The 18,454-nt window shown below is 35.6% G+C and overlaps 1 protein-coding gene across 1 annotated transcript in view; it reads left to right on the top strand.

Annotated features, from left to right (window-relative positions):
- The window catches only part of Ku80 (X-ray repair cross-complementing protein 5 Ku80), a 305,608-nt gene that overhangs the window by 9,520 nt on the left and 277,634 nt on the right, over positions 1 to 18,454 (top strand). Inside the window, exon 2 of the mRNA XM_090405213.1 lies at positions 14,328 to 14,438. Within this exon, the coding sequence (XP_090261339.1) occupies positions 14,328 to 14,438 (111 nt within the window). The remainder of the gene's footprint in view (positions 1 to 14,327; positions 14,439 to 18,454) is intronic.

Consider the following 18,454-nt stretch of genomic DNA (forward strand, 5'->3'; position numbering starts at 1 on the left):
TTCCTCTTATTGTGAATATGCTCAGTGTTTGTAAGTTTTCTGTTGCTCAGTTTTTTGATAAAAGCTGAAACTGAGAATTGTTTTCATATATTTTTATTTTATGACTTGAATTTTGCTGTTTATAATATAATTTTTAATTCATAAGAATTTAAGTGAATATTATGGCAATTGTAGAGTTCCGCTATGAATATGTGCTCTGTTTTTGACAAGGAAAAAAATATTAAAAATATTTAAACTGTTCATTTTTGGTGTAAGGTGTTAAAACTGAGTACTTTTATTGTTAAAAGACCATAAGATTTAATGATTACAAATACAAAGAGCCAACAAGTTTCACTAGCCACTGTGTAGCATTTTCAAGGCTGTACTGGTGTGAAAACAAATGCATCAAGTTACATGAAAACATACACTTTAGTAATGTTAGGCTGTTACATTTGATAATTCGTGTTTGATGGCGTGCATGCATTCGAATGCCTCAGTGAGAATCCGGTAAATGACCACGTGTTGTGTAGTTTTTCGCATATTGTAGTTCTGTTGAGCTGAGAGAATTGATGAGATATTTCCATATGTCTTTAAGAATAGCACCTTGATTTCTATTTAAATTATTGCCTGTGCATAGCACCACTGCTGCTTCTTTGAAAGATCAAATTCACTATGGAAAAGAACAAAGAACTACCCTTTCTTGACATACTGGTGAGGAGAGAAGATAACAATGTCCAACTGTCCATTTACAAGAAACCCACAGACACAGGTAGATATCTACATTATTCGTCTAACCACCATAGATCACAAAAACACAGCATTATTCATATGTTCCGTAATAGAGCCTTAAGGTCTATTTCGAAAGAAGGAGATGTACAGAGAGAACTCTCACAAATAGCTAACACTCTATCTCTGAATGGATACCCTTCTAACATTTTAAACAACTTGCTTTTTAAAGACAACCCCCAACAATGTGGAACGGAGTCCCAATATGTGTCCACAGCTGTCATTCCATATACTAATTCAGTATCCACAAAATTGGCGAGAATGTTAAAAGCTCATAACATCAGAGTAGTTTTTAAACCAACTACCACAATCAGCCAAGTCTTAAGATTACCCAAAGATGAGGTACCTTTCTTCAAATTTCCTGGAGTATACGAAATTCCATGCATGTGTGGCCTTTCTTACATTGGACAGACCTCTAGAAGTTTTGAAATAAGACAGAAGGAACATGTGGGGGATGTCAATCACAATAGAATCATCCCATCTGGTTTAGCTCATCATTTCTCAACATCAAATTATGTTATAGATTGGAAAAACAGTTCTATGCCTTACATTGAGAATGACTACAGACACAGAACTTTCAAAGAAGCAGCAGTGGTGCTACGCACAGGCAATAATTTAAATAGAAATCAAGGTGCTATTCTTAAAGATATATGGAAATATCTCATCAATTCTCTCAGCTCAACAGAACTACAATATGCGAAAAACTACACAATACGTGGTCATGTACCGGATTCTGACTGAAGCATTCAAACGCATGCACGCCATCAAACACGAATTATCAAATGTAACGGCCTAACATTTACTAAATTGTATATTTTCATGTAACTTGATGCATTTGTTTTCACACCAGTACAGCCTTGAAAATGCTAGACAGTGGCTAGTGAAACTTGTTGGCTCTTTGTATTTGTAATCATTAAATCTTATGGTCTTTTAACTTTTCTAAATAACTTAGGGAATTGAAACAACGTAGATCCGAATATAAATTAAATTATATTTTAATAGATATTTCCGATATTTCGGCAATGTCACATTGCCATTTTCTAAAGGCTTGTGTCCTTTCCATAGCAAAACCACCCAAAACCAATATATCCAACAATAAATTTAAAGCCCTACAGGAATTGAGGAATAATAAAGAATTAGTTATCACCAAAGCGGATAAAGGAAATGCAACTGTAGTACTTAACCAAAAGGACTACAAAGGTAAGCTGAATGCTCTTCTATTAGATCGGGCTACTTACCTCCCTATCAATTACAATCCCACCAACTCACAAATTAGAAAACTTCACAGGCTCCTTAAGAAAGTCACTTCTTGGCCTGTAGAAGTTACCAACAGATTAAAACCGTTTAACTCTATATCCCCCCCCCCGTATTTACGTACTCCCAAAAATACATAAAGAAAATGTGCCATTACGTCCCATAGTGGATGGCATTGATTCCCCCACATACAAATTAGCTAAACATTTGGCCAAAGAGCTCACACACTATACTGGTAACACACCATCACACATAAAAAACTCAGCCCACTTCAAAGCCAGCATAGAAAACCTTACACTCCAACATACTGACATAATGGTCAGCTTCGACGTCTCCTCCTTATTCACAAATGTCCCACTCAAGGAAACTTTAGAGCTAATCCAAACTAAATTCTCCCCTGATATCTCAGCCCTATTTCAGTTCACAATGAACTCAGGCTATTTCGTTTGGCAGGGAAAATTCTACAAACAAATAGAGGGGACAGCCATGGGTTCACCACTCTCCCCACCCTTGGCCAATTTCTTTATGGAGACCTTTGAAGAAAAAGCCTTAGCCTCTGCCCCACAAAAACCAACCATATGGCTTCGCTACGTTGATGATGTGTTCGCTATTTGGCCACATGGCTCTGAAACACTCCTCTCCTTCCTTACACACTTAAACAACCAACACGCCAGAATCAAGTTCACCCTGGAAAAAGAGGAAAACAACTGCCTCCCTTTCCTAGACACACTAGTCACCCGCCAGCCTGATGGAACTTTGGTTTTCTCACTTTACAGAAAACCCACCCATACAGGCAGATACATCCACCAACAATCCCACCACCCCCCTCACAACAATATGGAATGGTAAAAACACTATACAACAGGGCTAAACTAATCTGTTCTAACGACATAGCCCTTAACACTGAACTAAATCACATCCTCAACACTTTCTCAGCCAATGGCTACCCCCCCCCCCTCCCAAAAAAAAAAATCCAAAAAATATTAAAACCTACAAACCACAACCCCCCTCCTCCCCCCCTCCACAAAAAAGATTACTCTAAATCCATCACCATTCCCTACATCCGAGGCACCTCAGAAAAAATTACCAAAATTCTAAAAAAACATGACCTCACCTCCTGTTACAGGCCTTACAGAAAATTGGCATCCCTTATCTGCTCTACCAAAGACCAACCACTTCCCCTAGACCTACCTGGTGTATACCAGGTCCCTTGCAGTTGTAAACTGTCATACTTTGGCCAAACAGGCAGGACAGCGAATATCAGAATTTCTGAACACAAGGACTACATCCGGTTTTACAAGTATAGCCATTCTGGTCTTGCAGACCATGCTCTGGATACTCGCCACAGAATACGGTGGAAGAAAGCAACAATAATACACCGGAGCAAATATAAATTCGAAAGATTATTTATGGAATCAGCCTCTGCCCTAAGAAACTCTCCAAACCTCAACAAATTTGGTTGTATGCGACTGCCCCAAATTTGGGAGGCATACATCAGCAGACCTTCAGCCCAACGACCAAGAACGCCTACTTAGCCCTCCAGAGGGCACCATCAGGACTTCTAGGAGAACGATAGCTTCAAATCTTCATTCTCAGTTACTGTATTGTTATTGCCTTGTGTGCACCTGCCTTTTTGTAAGTTCCTTTAGAAAATGGCAATGTGACATTGCCGAAATATCGGAAATATCTATTAAAATATAATTTAATTTATATTCGGATCTACGTTGTTTCAATTCCCTAAGTTATTTAGAAATGCATAACCAACGTAAGCCTGTCTACGAGGGTCTTTTAACTATTAAAAATATTTATTATTTTTATTTATAATAAATTTATAATAAACTATAAATAAAAAAATTCTGTAAACAATGTGCATAGATGATAAGGAAAATAAATACGAATAAAATTTTTAGAGGTGCTATAGTGAATTTTATTTTACAATTCAACTTTACATGTGTTGAATTACAAAATAAAAATTCAAATGCATACATTGAAAGTATGTAATTGGTAAGAATGGAAGAATTGTCTACTGGAATGTGACACTGCATATTTACGATATGTCAAACAGGAAAAAGTTGTTATGAAGGTCTGAATGTGGAACTAGGTGGATGATTATGAGAAGCTTTGTAGACAACTAGCATGAGTATATTGGATTGATTGTGTAGAAAAGATGTTGACAGCACATAGGAAATGATAAGGCAGTATCTAATACATGCAATGCATAACTGCATACCAAGAGTTAAGTGAATAAATAGAGTAGGAGTGAGATGAACAGTGAAATCGAGCAGGCAGTGTTACTAAAGAACTTGTTACGGAGGAAGTACAAGACAATTTGAACTGAACAGATGTATGAAGAATATAAACTGCAGGCCAGAAAAGTGACAAGCATGGTCTAAAAAAAAAAAGTAGAATATGAGAGGAGATTGACCAGTCAGGTCTAAGCTAATCCAAGGGAATTTTTCTGCTATGTGGGAAGCAAGAGGAAAAATAATTATGGCAGGTTTACACTGGTGGATAGTTATGTTAGCAGAGTAACCATAGCAAACAATGTAGTGGAATTATTTAGCAAACACTTCATCAGTGTATATAGTGGTGAATGATGCTGTGCTATTTAGAGAATTCAAGGTGAAAGAATCAGAGGTGTATCAAGTGTTGTTTGGGTTAGATGGTAATAAGGCTGTTGGAATGGATGATATATCACCGTGTATTTTTAAAGAAAGTGCAGAAAAATTAGCCATGCCTTTGACTTGTGTAATTAATGAAAGTCTTGCAGTGGGAAAGGTTCATAAGGAGTGGAAAGAAGGCAAAATAATACTCCACAAGTATGTTGAGAATAGAAGTTTCCAATTGTAGTTTGGTCTCTATATCTGCAGTTGATCAAAGTTTTGGAAAAATTGGTTAGAATACAGGATTGGGTTGATGGACATAAGATTCTCTATGATGGTCAGCATGGGTTTGTGAAGAGCAGATCTTGCTTCAGCAGTCTGCTTACATTTTATGATAAGGTGATGAGAGTGTTGGATAAGAGACGTTCATATACAGTGATTTTCTTAGACTTTGCAAAGGCATTTGATAGATTACCACATGACAGATTGGTGTATAAGCTGCAGTAGATTGGTTATATGGATTGAAGATTGGCTTTCTGAAAGATACCAGCAAGTTGTGTATGATGGAGTAGTGTCTCAGAAAAGGAATGTGACCTGTGGTATGCCTCAGGGTTCTGTTCTTGGGCTATTGCTGTTTAATTTATTTGTCAATGATATTCATGTGGATTGACTGGGGATCTTCAAATTCTACCTAACTTTGCATCATTGGCAAACAATGATTCAAAGTTAGGTAGAATTATCAGAAATAGTACTGATGTTAATAGGAAGATTTGAATCTGAGGTGTTGGTTATGAAGAGCATTTGAGGAAATGTGGATTACAGAGGTTGGTGGATAGGAAGAAAAGAGGAAATATGATAGAGACCTTCCAGTTAGTTAAGGGATTCTATCAGATTAATACAGAAGGAATTATAAAAAGAATGGATGCTAAGATGGGGAAGAACAGGAGGCCATCCCTGGAAGTTGTATAAAGATATGGTGAAGTGTGTGTAAGAAATACATTTTTCGTGTGGAGAGTTGCTAGTGAGGGGAGTGCATTGTGAATGCAGTTAGTGTAAATAACTGCAAAGCTCATTATGATAGACATATTGCTGGTTGAGTGGGTCTACCATGATGAGTCTGTTGATTCCAAAATAATAATAATAATTTGAATAGCCTTTTAGCTTGGACAAATGAGTTTAGGTTGCAGTTTTAATATTAATAAATGCAAAGTGTTACACTTTGGGATACAGAGATATACGGCTACTTCAGGAAGTGGATGAGATTCACTGAAGATCAGAGGGCACATCGCACGTGTTGCAAAGACTGCATATTGTATTGCTGCTATGATAAAAAAATACATTGACATGTAGGGATAAGAAGCTGTATATAAGACATTAGTCAAACCAACAGTTCATATTTGGTCACTTAGTTTTCATTGTGAAGTGAAAACAAATGATCAAAGAGGGTCCAAGGACAAATGATCAAAGTGATATCATGACTGGAGTGTTTGTTATGAAATGTTTGAGGGAATGTGGAATACTGAGGTTGGTGGATAGGAGGAAAATAGGAGATATGATAGAGACCTTCAAGTTAGTTAAGGGATTCTATCAAATTATTACAGAAGGAATTATAAGGAGAGTGGATGTTAAGATAGGAAGAATGAGAGGCCATCCGTGGAAGTTGTATAAAGATGTGATGAAGAATAGTGTGAGGAGTAGATTTTTTACATGGAGAGTTGTTAGTGAGTGGAATGCATTACCAAAATGTGTTGTTAATGCATGTAGTGTAAAGAACTTCAAAATTCAAATTATACATGTTTTTGGTCATAAAATATTACAAAATATAAGACTTATTGTTAAACTGACCATAGATTTTTAATTCGTACGTATGTTCGTACAATATTGCCTGCCGGTTTCGCTAGTAACTGACTAGCTTTCTCAAGGCTTGCAGTACAAAAAAATGGTGAATGCAAAAAAGGTTTAAGAATACAAAAAAAACGTTAGTACCTGTTAGGTAGCTAAGGTAACATGTTTGCGTGACATTTCTACCCAGCATCATGAACACGCGTTACATGCAAATGCGTAATATGATTATTCGCGTACTGTAGTTCTGTTGAACTGAGGGAATTAATTAGATTTTTCCAAGTATCGTTCCGTATGGCCCCTTGATTTCTGTTTAGGTTGCTGCCTGCACGTAGCACTACTGCTGCTTCTTTAAATAATCGATGTCTGTAATCTTTGTCTATGTAGGGCATAGAGCTGTTGTTCCAGTCTATAGCGTGGTTCGAAGTTGAAAAGTGATGTGCTAACCCGGAGGTGGTCGTTCTGTTATGATTTACATCGCCAATATGTTCTTTCTGTTTTATTTCCAGGCTTCTCGAAGTTTGTCCAATGTAGGAAAGACCACACATGCATCGAATATTATATACACCTGGATATTAATAAAATGGAACACTCTTTAAGAAACATCATCAACAAATTTCTATACAAAGATAACCAACAAGAAAGAACAGTCTCCCAGCAAATTTCAACAGCAGTCATCCCCTTTATGGGTTTAATTTCCACCAAAATTGCGAGATTGTTAAAGGCCCATAACATTAGGGTTGTATTTAAACCAACTACTAGCATCAGACAGGTTCTAAGATCTCCTAAAGACAGTGTTCCATTTTATAAATATCCAGATGTGTATAATATTCCATGTACGTGTGGTCTTTCCTACATTGGCCAAACTTCGAGAAGCCTGGAAATAAGACAGAAAGAACATGTTGGCAATTTAAATCACAACAGAACGACCACCTCCGGGTTAGCACATCACTCTTCAACTTCGAACCACACTATAGACTGGAATAGCAGCTGTATGCCCTACGTAGACGAAGATTACAGACATCGATTATTTAAAGAAGCAGCAGCAGTAGTGCTATGTGCAGGCAGCAACCTAAACAGAGATCAAGGGGCCATACGGAACGATACTTGGAAAAATCTAATTAATTCCCTCAGTTCAACAGAACTACAGTACGCGAATAATCATATTACTCGTTAGCATGTAAGGCATGTTCATGATACTGAGTAGAAATGTCACGCGAATGTGTTACCTTAGCTACCTAACAGGTACTAACGTTTTTTTTTGCATTCTTAAACCTTTTTTTGCATTTATCATTTTTTTTTTTTGTACTGTGCAAGCCTTGAGAAAGCTAGTCAGTTACTAGCGAAACTAGTAGGCAATATTGTACGAACATACGTACGAATTAAAAATCTATGGTCAGTTTAACAATAAGTCTTATATTTTGTAACTTCAAAATTCATTATGATAGACATGTTGCCAGTTGAGTGGGCCTTCCATGATGAGTCTGTTGACTCCATCGAGGTTACCAAAATAATTTTGTTTTGATGACTGATATTTTTGATGTATGAAGTATATAGGCTGTTACAAACAAGATTTAAAAAATAATTGAAAGTGAAAGTTTTTGCTGTAAGTTCGATAGATCGTATTCTGGTATTCCATTAGATTCAGTATAATCTGTAGATGTATTGATTGTGTTCATAGAAAATCACTGTTGTAACCATGTTTATTTTGGTAATTTGAATGCCTATTTAAAAAGGGATAATAACACAATAATTATCACAAATAACGAAGAAGGTAATATAACATTTTTTATTTTTTATTAATATTTGGCTCTTTTTAGTACAAGATGTGACATAATTAAGAAATGACAACAAACTTGACAAATTAGCAGATATTTTCAGATGGAGTAGACAGTTATTTTCACTGGAAAAACAAATACAAAAAAAACAAATATGAAAATTTAGTTCAACTACACAGTTTTACTAATATTCAAAGCTAAAAATTCACTTTTTTGCTGTTAGTACTTTGCTGGTCCTCCTCTTGCCTTTATTACAGCTTGCTGACAAAATCAATTTCCTGATGGATGCAACTGTCAATTCATGGTTCCATTCCATACCCTTATAATGGCTTCTTTGGAGCTCCCGAAGTATTTTTGGCTTCTTTTCTTCTTCTTCTTCTTGTGTATTTCAGTCTATATTTGGTATCACAAATTCTCAATAGGGTTGAGATCTGGGCTGATTCCTAGCCATTGTAGTTGCTGAATCGAGTGTTCTTTGAACCACTTATTAAACTACAGCAAAAACTAAAGCTTTTTTAAGTACTAACTGAATTTGTGTGGTACATTTTAGGGTTATAATAGCATTACTTACACTTTTTTCTCTATGACAAGGAGCAGCATCATCCTGAAAGATGCATTTCGTTGTTATGGTGAAGTAGTCTCTGATAATAGGCAGCAATTGTTCTACTATCTGGTAATGTTAATTTTCTGATACACTTGTGCATTCTCTGAACCTTTTGCAAAATGCAGACAACTCATCATGATATGGCATGCAGCCTCAGATCATCTGACTGGCTGAGAATTTGACTGTTGACACCAGACAGGGTTGAATTTTTCTCCGATTGTCTTCGAACTGTCTGTCTGCTGTCAGTGCGTGCCTTGCATGTTAAACTTTTTTTCTTGTCAGAAAAAATTACTCTTTTCCACTGATCAGAAGTCCATTTGGTCTGCTCTTTGCACCAATTTAACTGAGTCAATCTCATTTTTTTTGGTTAACAAGTGCTTCTTTTTAGGGTGTCTGGTTATCAGTTCCTGTCAAATGAGTCTTCTCCTGACAGTTACAGAGCTTGCCACAACTCCCATTTGTTCTTCCCAGTCTGATTTCAGTTCTCCAGACAGTGCATGACAATTTTTGAGACAGAGCCACTTTAGAACTCAATCTTGGTATGGTGTAGACAGTGGCTTTCTTCCTGTCCCCTTCTTCCTTTCAGTAGATTTGGTTTCCTTCACTTTCGACAGCAGCTGTACCACAGTAAATTGACTGCAGGACAACACCCATTTGGATATTTCGCAAGAGGAATATCCTTCTCTATTCAAAGCTATAATCACTTTTTCTGCAAGGTGTTAACTGCATGTAATTAGCCATCTCAGTATGAAAATGCAAAAACTGGCTCTTGCTGTCTATAGTATAAAAAATTCTGGAATATTTTATACTATATAATATTATATATAATATAGTATAAAAAAAGTAATAGTTGCTACTTATGGAATAGTAGCAACTATTACATTATACAGAAACCTGATAGATGATGCAATAGAACAAAATATCTAATGATAAAATATTGAAAATGACCATTTAACTACTAAAAACTATATGTAAGGTGATGTGGTTTCTGTGAACATGAGTGTACATTGTTAAAGATACCAAGTAATTTTATGAACTAGGTTTTAATCCTTTTTCACAAGTAAGCAAACAGACAAGTGAGTCAAGTATAGGTAAAAAACTTTCTACATCTTACTCTCATCCTGAGATTTTTATTTAATAAGGTCAAAGCAACTTGTTAAGGTAAAATTTATAAGCTCTGCATTACTTCAACCTTGGCATTTTTAGGTCTGGCTCCCATTGACGAGACCTCAATAAAGGTTGAATCCGGTCTGAGTAGTGGCCCTTGCCTTTATTGCATAGCATCATACATCTCTGCAAGGGATGTGCTTTGCATTAGGGGGAAAATACTAAGGAAAGTGATCAGAGCTTACTTCACCTTTACGATGAGTTGCCTCAGACTTGCATTACATGCAGGCGCAAACTTGACTTACTTGTCTGTTTGCTTACTTGGGAAGAAACATTAAAACGTAGCTTATAAAATTGCTTGGTATCTTTAACATAGTATATACCCAAGGTAAAAAACGTTCTACATGAGTGTACGTTGTTGTGAATAAGCAAGTTAAAGAGATTAATTATCCTTCACTTGGGAATAAAGGAAAGATGAACAAAGTTGCTGTTCCTCTTATTGCAACCCCACACCCTTTTTTTTTTTCCTATGAATGAAGCATAATTTTTTCAGCCAGACATACTAGAGAAAACTTACCTTTTCTGTGACTGTCCAGCTGTAAGTCATGAAATGTGCAGATATAAACAAAACATGTTTATTCACAGACATTAATAATAATTATTATTAATGTCTGTGAAAAGACTCATCAAGGGAGGGCATCTACTCTACAACTCTTTGTGTTACTACTTCATCAACCTTCATCACCAATGCCATCTACTGCTGACTACCACCACTGATACTTTCACAGACAATCACAAACATCCATACCCATGGCGGGATTCGAACCCGCAGCCTTTTGGCTGGAGAACGGATGCTCTAACCACTCGGCCAACCAGGCCGGCTCTATGTATTATTTGTTTTTGGTTATATAACTATTTTAGTTCCTCATGAAAGACAAGACTACTCATTTCTAGTAGGAAAAGGGCACTTTTCTTTTCTGTTCTTTCTTTTTTTCTTTCTTTCTTTAAAGTCTTAATTGTGCAAATGTCTTCATTTGACTATCTTAGCAGTGCTCTAATTCAGAATTCTTATTCATTCCCTATATGTTCTATTGGTTTAGGACTATGTACTAGCTTGTATTCTTCTGATGTTATTTTCTTCAATCCATTTAAAAGATATTAATAGTCATTAATAGAGGTGTTAGAGCCTTAACATAAGCATGATTACATGATGAACTAGTCATGATTGCATGTACTCTGACCATGGACTTAATCTAAACCATGAGAAGCAGTCATTTCGTTGCCATCTCCAAAACTATGTTGAGGAAGTAGCAGAGTTTCTTCTCTGATATGTTTTTTATCCTACCAAATGAGCATAATCAGTAAGAACTCATGCAGTTAACAGACACTGTATATTGCCCTCATTGCCTTATTAATAATCACAAACCATCCAAACCATCTTACACTTTATTGTGGACAACAAATTCAAGTGAAATGCATTCTCCAGACATCCTTCAGATCCAAACATGTCTGACAAGAAATATAGAATCACTCATTGCTCTATAGGACTAGTTTCCACCACAGTTCAAGTTTCTGTGTTTCTTGGCTTATGATTAGTGTATATTTGTTGCCAACAAATGGTTGTGGATTGCAGCTCTTTTATGAATTTTCACAGAATGAGCATGAGAAATTCCACATTCTGTATGGTTCTCATGCAAGATGACAGATGCCATCTGAAGTGTTGACCCCTTTTCATCGATATTTTAATCATACATGTTTGTATCTAAGCCTCTGTCTCCTTTGGACTTGCTTCTTCTTCAGCTCTTTGAGGAGCTAAATTTAATTGCTGTTCATGAGCAATTAAATTTTTGGTAGTTGCCACATGGTAATCATTCACTTGGAAATACTGTTTAACCATTGTTCATTATACATGATAACTCCTAAATAAACTCCTGATCTCTTTTATTGGCAGCAAAATTTGCATATCATATAATCATATCCATTTTATTGCAGTTGGAGAGGTATCTCGTGACTTTCAGTAGCATGACACGATGTGGTATTTTATTTTATATTGATTTTTATCATATTAATATTATAAAAAAAACACGCACCTGAAAGAAATGAATGTAATAATAATATTATTATTATACAGGTATCTGTATGGTCTTTTGTAATGAGGTATTAATATGCCATCTCTAGAAGTGTTGGCTCCTTTTCATCAATATTTTAGTCATACCTGTTTGTATCTAAACCTCTGTCCCCATTGGACTTGCTTCTTCAGCTATTTGAGGATCTGAATTTGATTGTTGTTCATGAGCATATACATGCATTTTGGCAGTTGCCACATGGTAATCATTTCGTTGGAAATACTGTTAACCATTGCAATATGCCCTTAAACTTCAACTCCCTGTTCACAATTACCTCCATTATCAGAAAACAACTGAATATTTCCCATCAAGTCATTTTCTATACCATGGAGTCGCAAGACTCATCATGGGAGATCCATTATTCACACAAAACTCACCCCTTTCCTCACTCACTGATGAAGCACTCACAATCACCTCTGTCAACCCATTCCACCCCCTTCACCACTCTCCAAGCAAAAAATCTAGTCATGACACACTTGAAATCTGCACTCTTGTACAATTTCTTCCAATTGCTCTCCTCTGCAGTTCAGTTGAAAGAACAACACTATGTTGCACCTTTCAATTGGAAAAGGCCTAAGGTTCGATTCTCATTATGACAGGAGGAATCTTTATATGATTTTTTTTTTCAATTGAAGGTGAGTTAGTTGATCTCATATGGAGATAGAAGTATTTTTTCTCCTGGAAACTAGGGTTTTTCATCCCGCATACATACAAATTGACCTTCAGAATGCATGCAGTTTACAGACAAAAAATACCAGTCGTGGGCAGTAGATGGCATTGGTGTTGATGATGAAGGTAGTTGCAATTTGCTATAGTTGGTGGATAAAGTGGTGGAGACGGAAAGTTGTAGAGTAGGTGCCCTCCCTCGATGAGTCTTTGGGCTCCTTGGAGGTGTCACGAAATAATAATTTCTGTGGGTGAACCCCTTGTCCTCTCTCTCTCTCTCTCTCTTGCTCTTTCTTCCTACCAAATACTGGAAAATGCCTTCATTATCAATCCTATAAAATCCCTAAAATCGTCTCTTTTCTGCATATCAGCTAGCGTTTTGTAGCCCACAGACCTTCAATGTATTCTCCTACAGACATTCCTCTCAGAGTTTTTATTACTCACCTCTAGATCCTCTCCACTACTTCTTCATTCCTACAGAATCCAGTTATTCAGATGTCGCCATATTAAAGTCTGGTAAAAGGGAATGGTAACTTCTCTATCCTTGCTTGTTAGTGTATTCTTCAACAACTATATAATCTGATATGCTCTTTTGGCTACCTTCACAATATTCCCTTAAACTTCCACTCCCTGTCCACAATTAGCCCCAAGTCCCTAGCCTCATCAGTTTCCTACAGTTCATTTCCATCAATATAATACGTTGCTTGTGATCTCTTCTTCTCAAAGTGCATTACCTTACACTTGGTCACATTAAACTTGCAGCCATTTATCTTTGCTCATTCTGCTAGTCTATTTAAGTCACCCTGCAGGATCTCTCCATCACCTTCACTTACCATCACTCTTCTCAGTTTTGCATCATCACTGAATATTTCTCATCAAATCATTTCCTAAATCATTGATGTACAGATTAAACAATAGAGGACAAAGTACTGACCCCTGTGTACACCACTAGTCAACTGCCTTCTCCTGGATTCAGCTCCTCCATAAACTACTCTTTGATATTTGTCCATCAGCCACCCTGTAATCCAAATCACCAGATTCATATCCATCCCCATTTGCTCCAGTGTATGTAACAGCATTCTGTGTGGAATCCTGTCAGATGCTTTTGCAAAGTCCAGCAGTATGACTGAGTAGCATTTCCCTTATCCAACTCCATTGTCACTTTATTATAAAAAGTAAGCAGTTACTAAGGCAAGACCCTTCACAAAACCACATTCTCCCTTATAAAGTGTCATAGTTTTATCCACCCAGTCCTGAATTCTGTCTTTCACCAATTTCTCCATTTAACCTAACCATCACTCCTAAGATTCTGATTGGCTGGTATTTTTGTCTTGGAACCTCTTTTATATTGAGACGATTTTGTCTCTTTTCATTCCATTGGCATCTTCCCAGTACTGAGGCTTAAATTAAACAGTTTGGTCAGAAGAACTGATAATTCCCTCATACATTTCATAATACATGGGTGGATATACCATCTAATACTCTATTAAAAGTTCTTTTATTTAATTGAAGTTCTATTTTGATATAAATTTGATATTGATAATTATTAATAATAATAATAGTGAATATTGTTATTTTTTAGGAAGCTTTAGCAATAGTGTTGGATGTTGGACCTACAATGTATGACAGTTCATCTGGTAACTCTGTGCTAGATAAAGCTAAAGCCTGCATTGGGATGATTCTTCAGAGAAAAGTAAATTTTACGATATAATAATATAACTGAACTGTTAATTTTTGTTTGTCTTTAACAGCGTTGATTTTTGAAGATACACAAAATTACAGATCTTTTTGTTTAGATGACCATAGTATGAATTAAATTCACTCCAGAGAGAGATAAGAGGAAAAGGCCAAAGTTAGTGGGAATATCTGTTTTCTAAATCTTTTGATAATGGATTTTTGGAGCTTGTTTATTTAAATTGAAAAGGAAACATAGTACTATAAATGAAAATGATGACAATTCAAGTGTAATTCTGTTTTATTGCAGATTTTAATATATAAGGATTTAATGGCCAAAACAAATAGCATATACAGGATTTATATCAACATGGATTTGATTCTGGATGGAGAGAGTCATTTTTCAGTTTGGCCAATGGTAATAACTGTAGTGCTGTTTGTCTCCATATGTTGTGGTCTGATTTCCACAAGCTTTCTCAGAACTTGTAAATAATGGTTTGTTATGTTTAATTGAGTTAATCATGTAATTTTATACTTTTACTGAATTTTACTGAAAAGATTAGCTGACTTTATTGGCTGAGTTACAGGACAGTATTCTATAACTCTGCCCTGAGGACAGGGCAGAGTTATAGAACCATATAACATACACATTCAACATATTCCCCATGAAGTATTATACACTTGCTACAATGCTACTGCATCATTTGCAGTCCTCTGAGAAAAAAAGTCTTTTCCTTTTGCACCATATCATTTTTTTTCTAGGTGTTTATTAGAACTTTCCACCCCTCTCCTCTTCATATATAACATCCATAATATCATTATCTCCATTTTATGTATAACCTTTATTTATAATACTTTATTTTGATTGCTTTTATGATACACTTTCCTTCCTTTCTAAGCTTTCTTAGTAGCTTTCAAATTATTTTGCCATATTTTATTTATCATATTTATTTTTTCTATTCCTTTCATGATTTGTGCTTAGCTACGTTTTTTTTATAATCACTTTTAATTTTTCTGACTTACTAGCCAGGAACATTTTATATGATTTCTTCTTTTCATGACTGACTCTTTAACTTCTTGCATGTCTCCACCAGAGAAGGATATTTTTCTGGGTTGCTGACAGTGTCACAACATGTTTATTTTCCTGACTGAATCAGTCAGTGTTTCTTATAGTATGCATCTATGAAAAGGAAACTAAAACTGAAGAATTTCACTTGGGTCTTCCAGACAAGATTTATTCAAGTATACTTAAAAAGAGGCTATGAAAAATTATTAGAAAAATTGGAAGATGGAGCTAGGTTCAAGTCAAATAGAGGTTAGATTTTAACATTATGGCAGATTGTCAAGAAATCATGAGAATATAACAGGGATATATATTTAAGCTTTGTATATCTGGAAAAGCATATAACAAGGTGCCAAGAGAAAAGATGTTCAAAATGCTACAGTTATACACAGTGGTGAGCTATAAGGGGCCTTCGGGGGCTCACATGAGCCCTTTGTTAAATTTTTCTCAAATTTGTGAGCCCCTTGTTCTTCTTGTTTACTTTTTTTTTTTTTTTTTTCAAAAAAAAAAATTTTTTTTTGAAATATATTAAGCAACAAACTCATATGGTAACCTAACAAAAATTAGTCTATTCGGCAGTGTATAGATTATTTAGAATTACTGTTTCAACTCCTCTATAACGAATGAGCCCAAGTTTGAAAATAAAATAAGCACATGCAGTATCTTTACCATTCTCCCTTCTGGTAGCCAATCGTATGGTAAAACCAGTAGCCAATCACATGTTTTATAAAAGATTATAAAAGATTTCATTCTTATTATAATTTGATAGTTTAAAAATGTTTTTCTTATGTAAGATAAATTAACAGAGTTGATTGTGCAAATATTTCATGTTTAGATCATGAAATATTTGTTTAAAAATGATAGCCTTTAGAGGTTGATTGTCCTCTCATACTTTTTGATTGGAATTTGTACACAAGCTGTATTAATAAACGTTTTTGTATGAAATACTTTTTTTTTTTTTTGCTCGATGATGCGAGCCCTTTGTTAAAATTTCCATTGCTCACCACTGGTTATACAGTTATATTAAAGAGGTGCAAGGACTGGTGTATCTGACTATTGATCTGTCAGTATCCCCAGAGTAGTGGTGAAGATTTTGGAAAAGTTGGTTAGAATTTGCATACAGAAATGGGTTGACAGAGAATCTATACTTTGCAATGAACAGCATGGATTTACTAAAGGAAGGTTATGTTTGAGCAACTCGCTCACATTCTATAATAATGTTAAAGTTGAGTTTGACAAGGGGAATACAAGGGGATACACTATGATACTTTGGGATTTTGCTATGGCTTTTGACACAGTATAGCATGGAAAGTCGGTTGCATAAATTGGAGAATATGGATTTGGATTATAAAATAATAGCGTGGATAAGAGGATGGCTGACTGACAGATATCAAAAAGTGGTATAACGGGGGATGTGAGTCTGCAAAATTTAAGGAAGCCAGTGGTGTACCACAAGGATCAGTCCTTAGTCCACTGGTTTTCAATCTATACATTAATGACATTGGGAAGGATTTAACATGTGATATAGCTATTTTCTGATGATGCAAAGATAGGTAGGGTGATCAGGATTGCAGCTGATATGAAGTACTTGCAGAATGATTTGAATAAGAATTAATGAAAGTCTTATTATTAATTTTTATGCCTATTTTGCCTATTTTTGTATAGGAGTACTCCTTATATAATGTCATTGGCTTTTTACTCAATTTTTAGAGCATTTCTGATATTTTAAAGACAGATTCATGAAGAATACATGAGAAGAATATTTTTGTACATACTTTTGTAGGATGTTCTTGGTTATCTTCTTATTGAGCGGCATCCGGCATATGGCGATATACATATTTATTACTGTTGAAGTATGACTGAAAAGAAGGGGAGGTGATTGGATTGCAGGTGAGGCATGTGTGAATGTGTGAATTTTCAAACCCGTAATTTTAAGGGTAGGCTGAGAATTCTTTGGAAAGAAGGTAAAAGATAGAAATTTTTTTGGGGAAAGGAGAAGGATAAATTATGATGGAACAAGATTAGGGGTGGGAGTAATGGGGTGTGAGCAGTTCAACTGTGTTGTCTTCGGAGCTCCTAGGTAAAGTGAGGCTATGTCATGTCGGCTTGGTGTTTTTCTTTTGGGTGTTTCTGTGTTGTTTTCTATTGGTCAGAGTCATGACCTATTTTTATGTTTTGGAGCTTCCAACTCTCGGAGATTATATAGGGGCAGTGACCATTTATTGAGTTTTTATCATATTTTATGGCTATCATTTCCAATATTCTAAGCATTGTTTTGTTTTCCTGTATGTCTATTATTATGACTTTGTTGATTTGTGAGGTATGCTTCTATTCAAGAACATGGACTGCTATTTCTGTGTATCCTGTATTTTGTATTCTGTTTTTCTTTTGGTTATTACATTTTTTATTGTTTAAATGTTCTTAAATTGGCATGTTGCAGTCACAAAAGTGTTCCTGTAGTCTTACTCATAAAGATCTGATTGTGGAACTTGTGTAGGTGACATCACAGTCTTGTTGGCAAGGAAATTTATAAACTACATTCTGGTGTTCTAGTATTTCTTTGTACATGTAAGATTTTGTAGGTTTTAGAAGTGTTGCCAATTTTTGGTTCATGGTGAACACCAACTTATAGTCGGTGTGTTTAAAAACGCATTTGTAGGCTTTGTATGTGTTCTGGATGTATGGAAGTTTGATGATTTTTTGTGTTGAGAAGTTTGTTTTGGTTGTTGGATTGTTTTGACTGGTTTTTGCTGTTTTGTTGGCATAATAAAATACAGGAAAAACAGAAATAGCAGTCCACGCTCTTGAACACAAGCATACCCCACAAATCGACAAAGCCATAATAATAGACATACAGGAAAATGAAACAATGCTTAGAATATCGGAAACAATGGCCATAAAAATGTGACAAAAACTCAATAAATGTTCACTTCCCCTATATAATCTCTGAGAGTTGGAAGCTCCAAAACATA

The sequence above is a fragment of the Typopeltis vanoorti genome, chromosome 15 (assembly GCF_054136105.1).
Source record: "Typopeltis vanoorti isolate ZY-2024b chromosome 15, IOZ_Tvanoo_1.0, whole genome shotgun sequence".
In the NCBI taxonomy this organism is placed as follows: domain Eukaryota; kingdom Metazoa; phylum Arthropoda; class Arachnida; order Uropygi; family Thelyphonidae; genus Typopeltis; species Typopeltis vanoorti.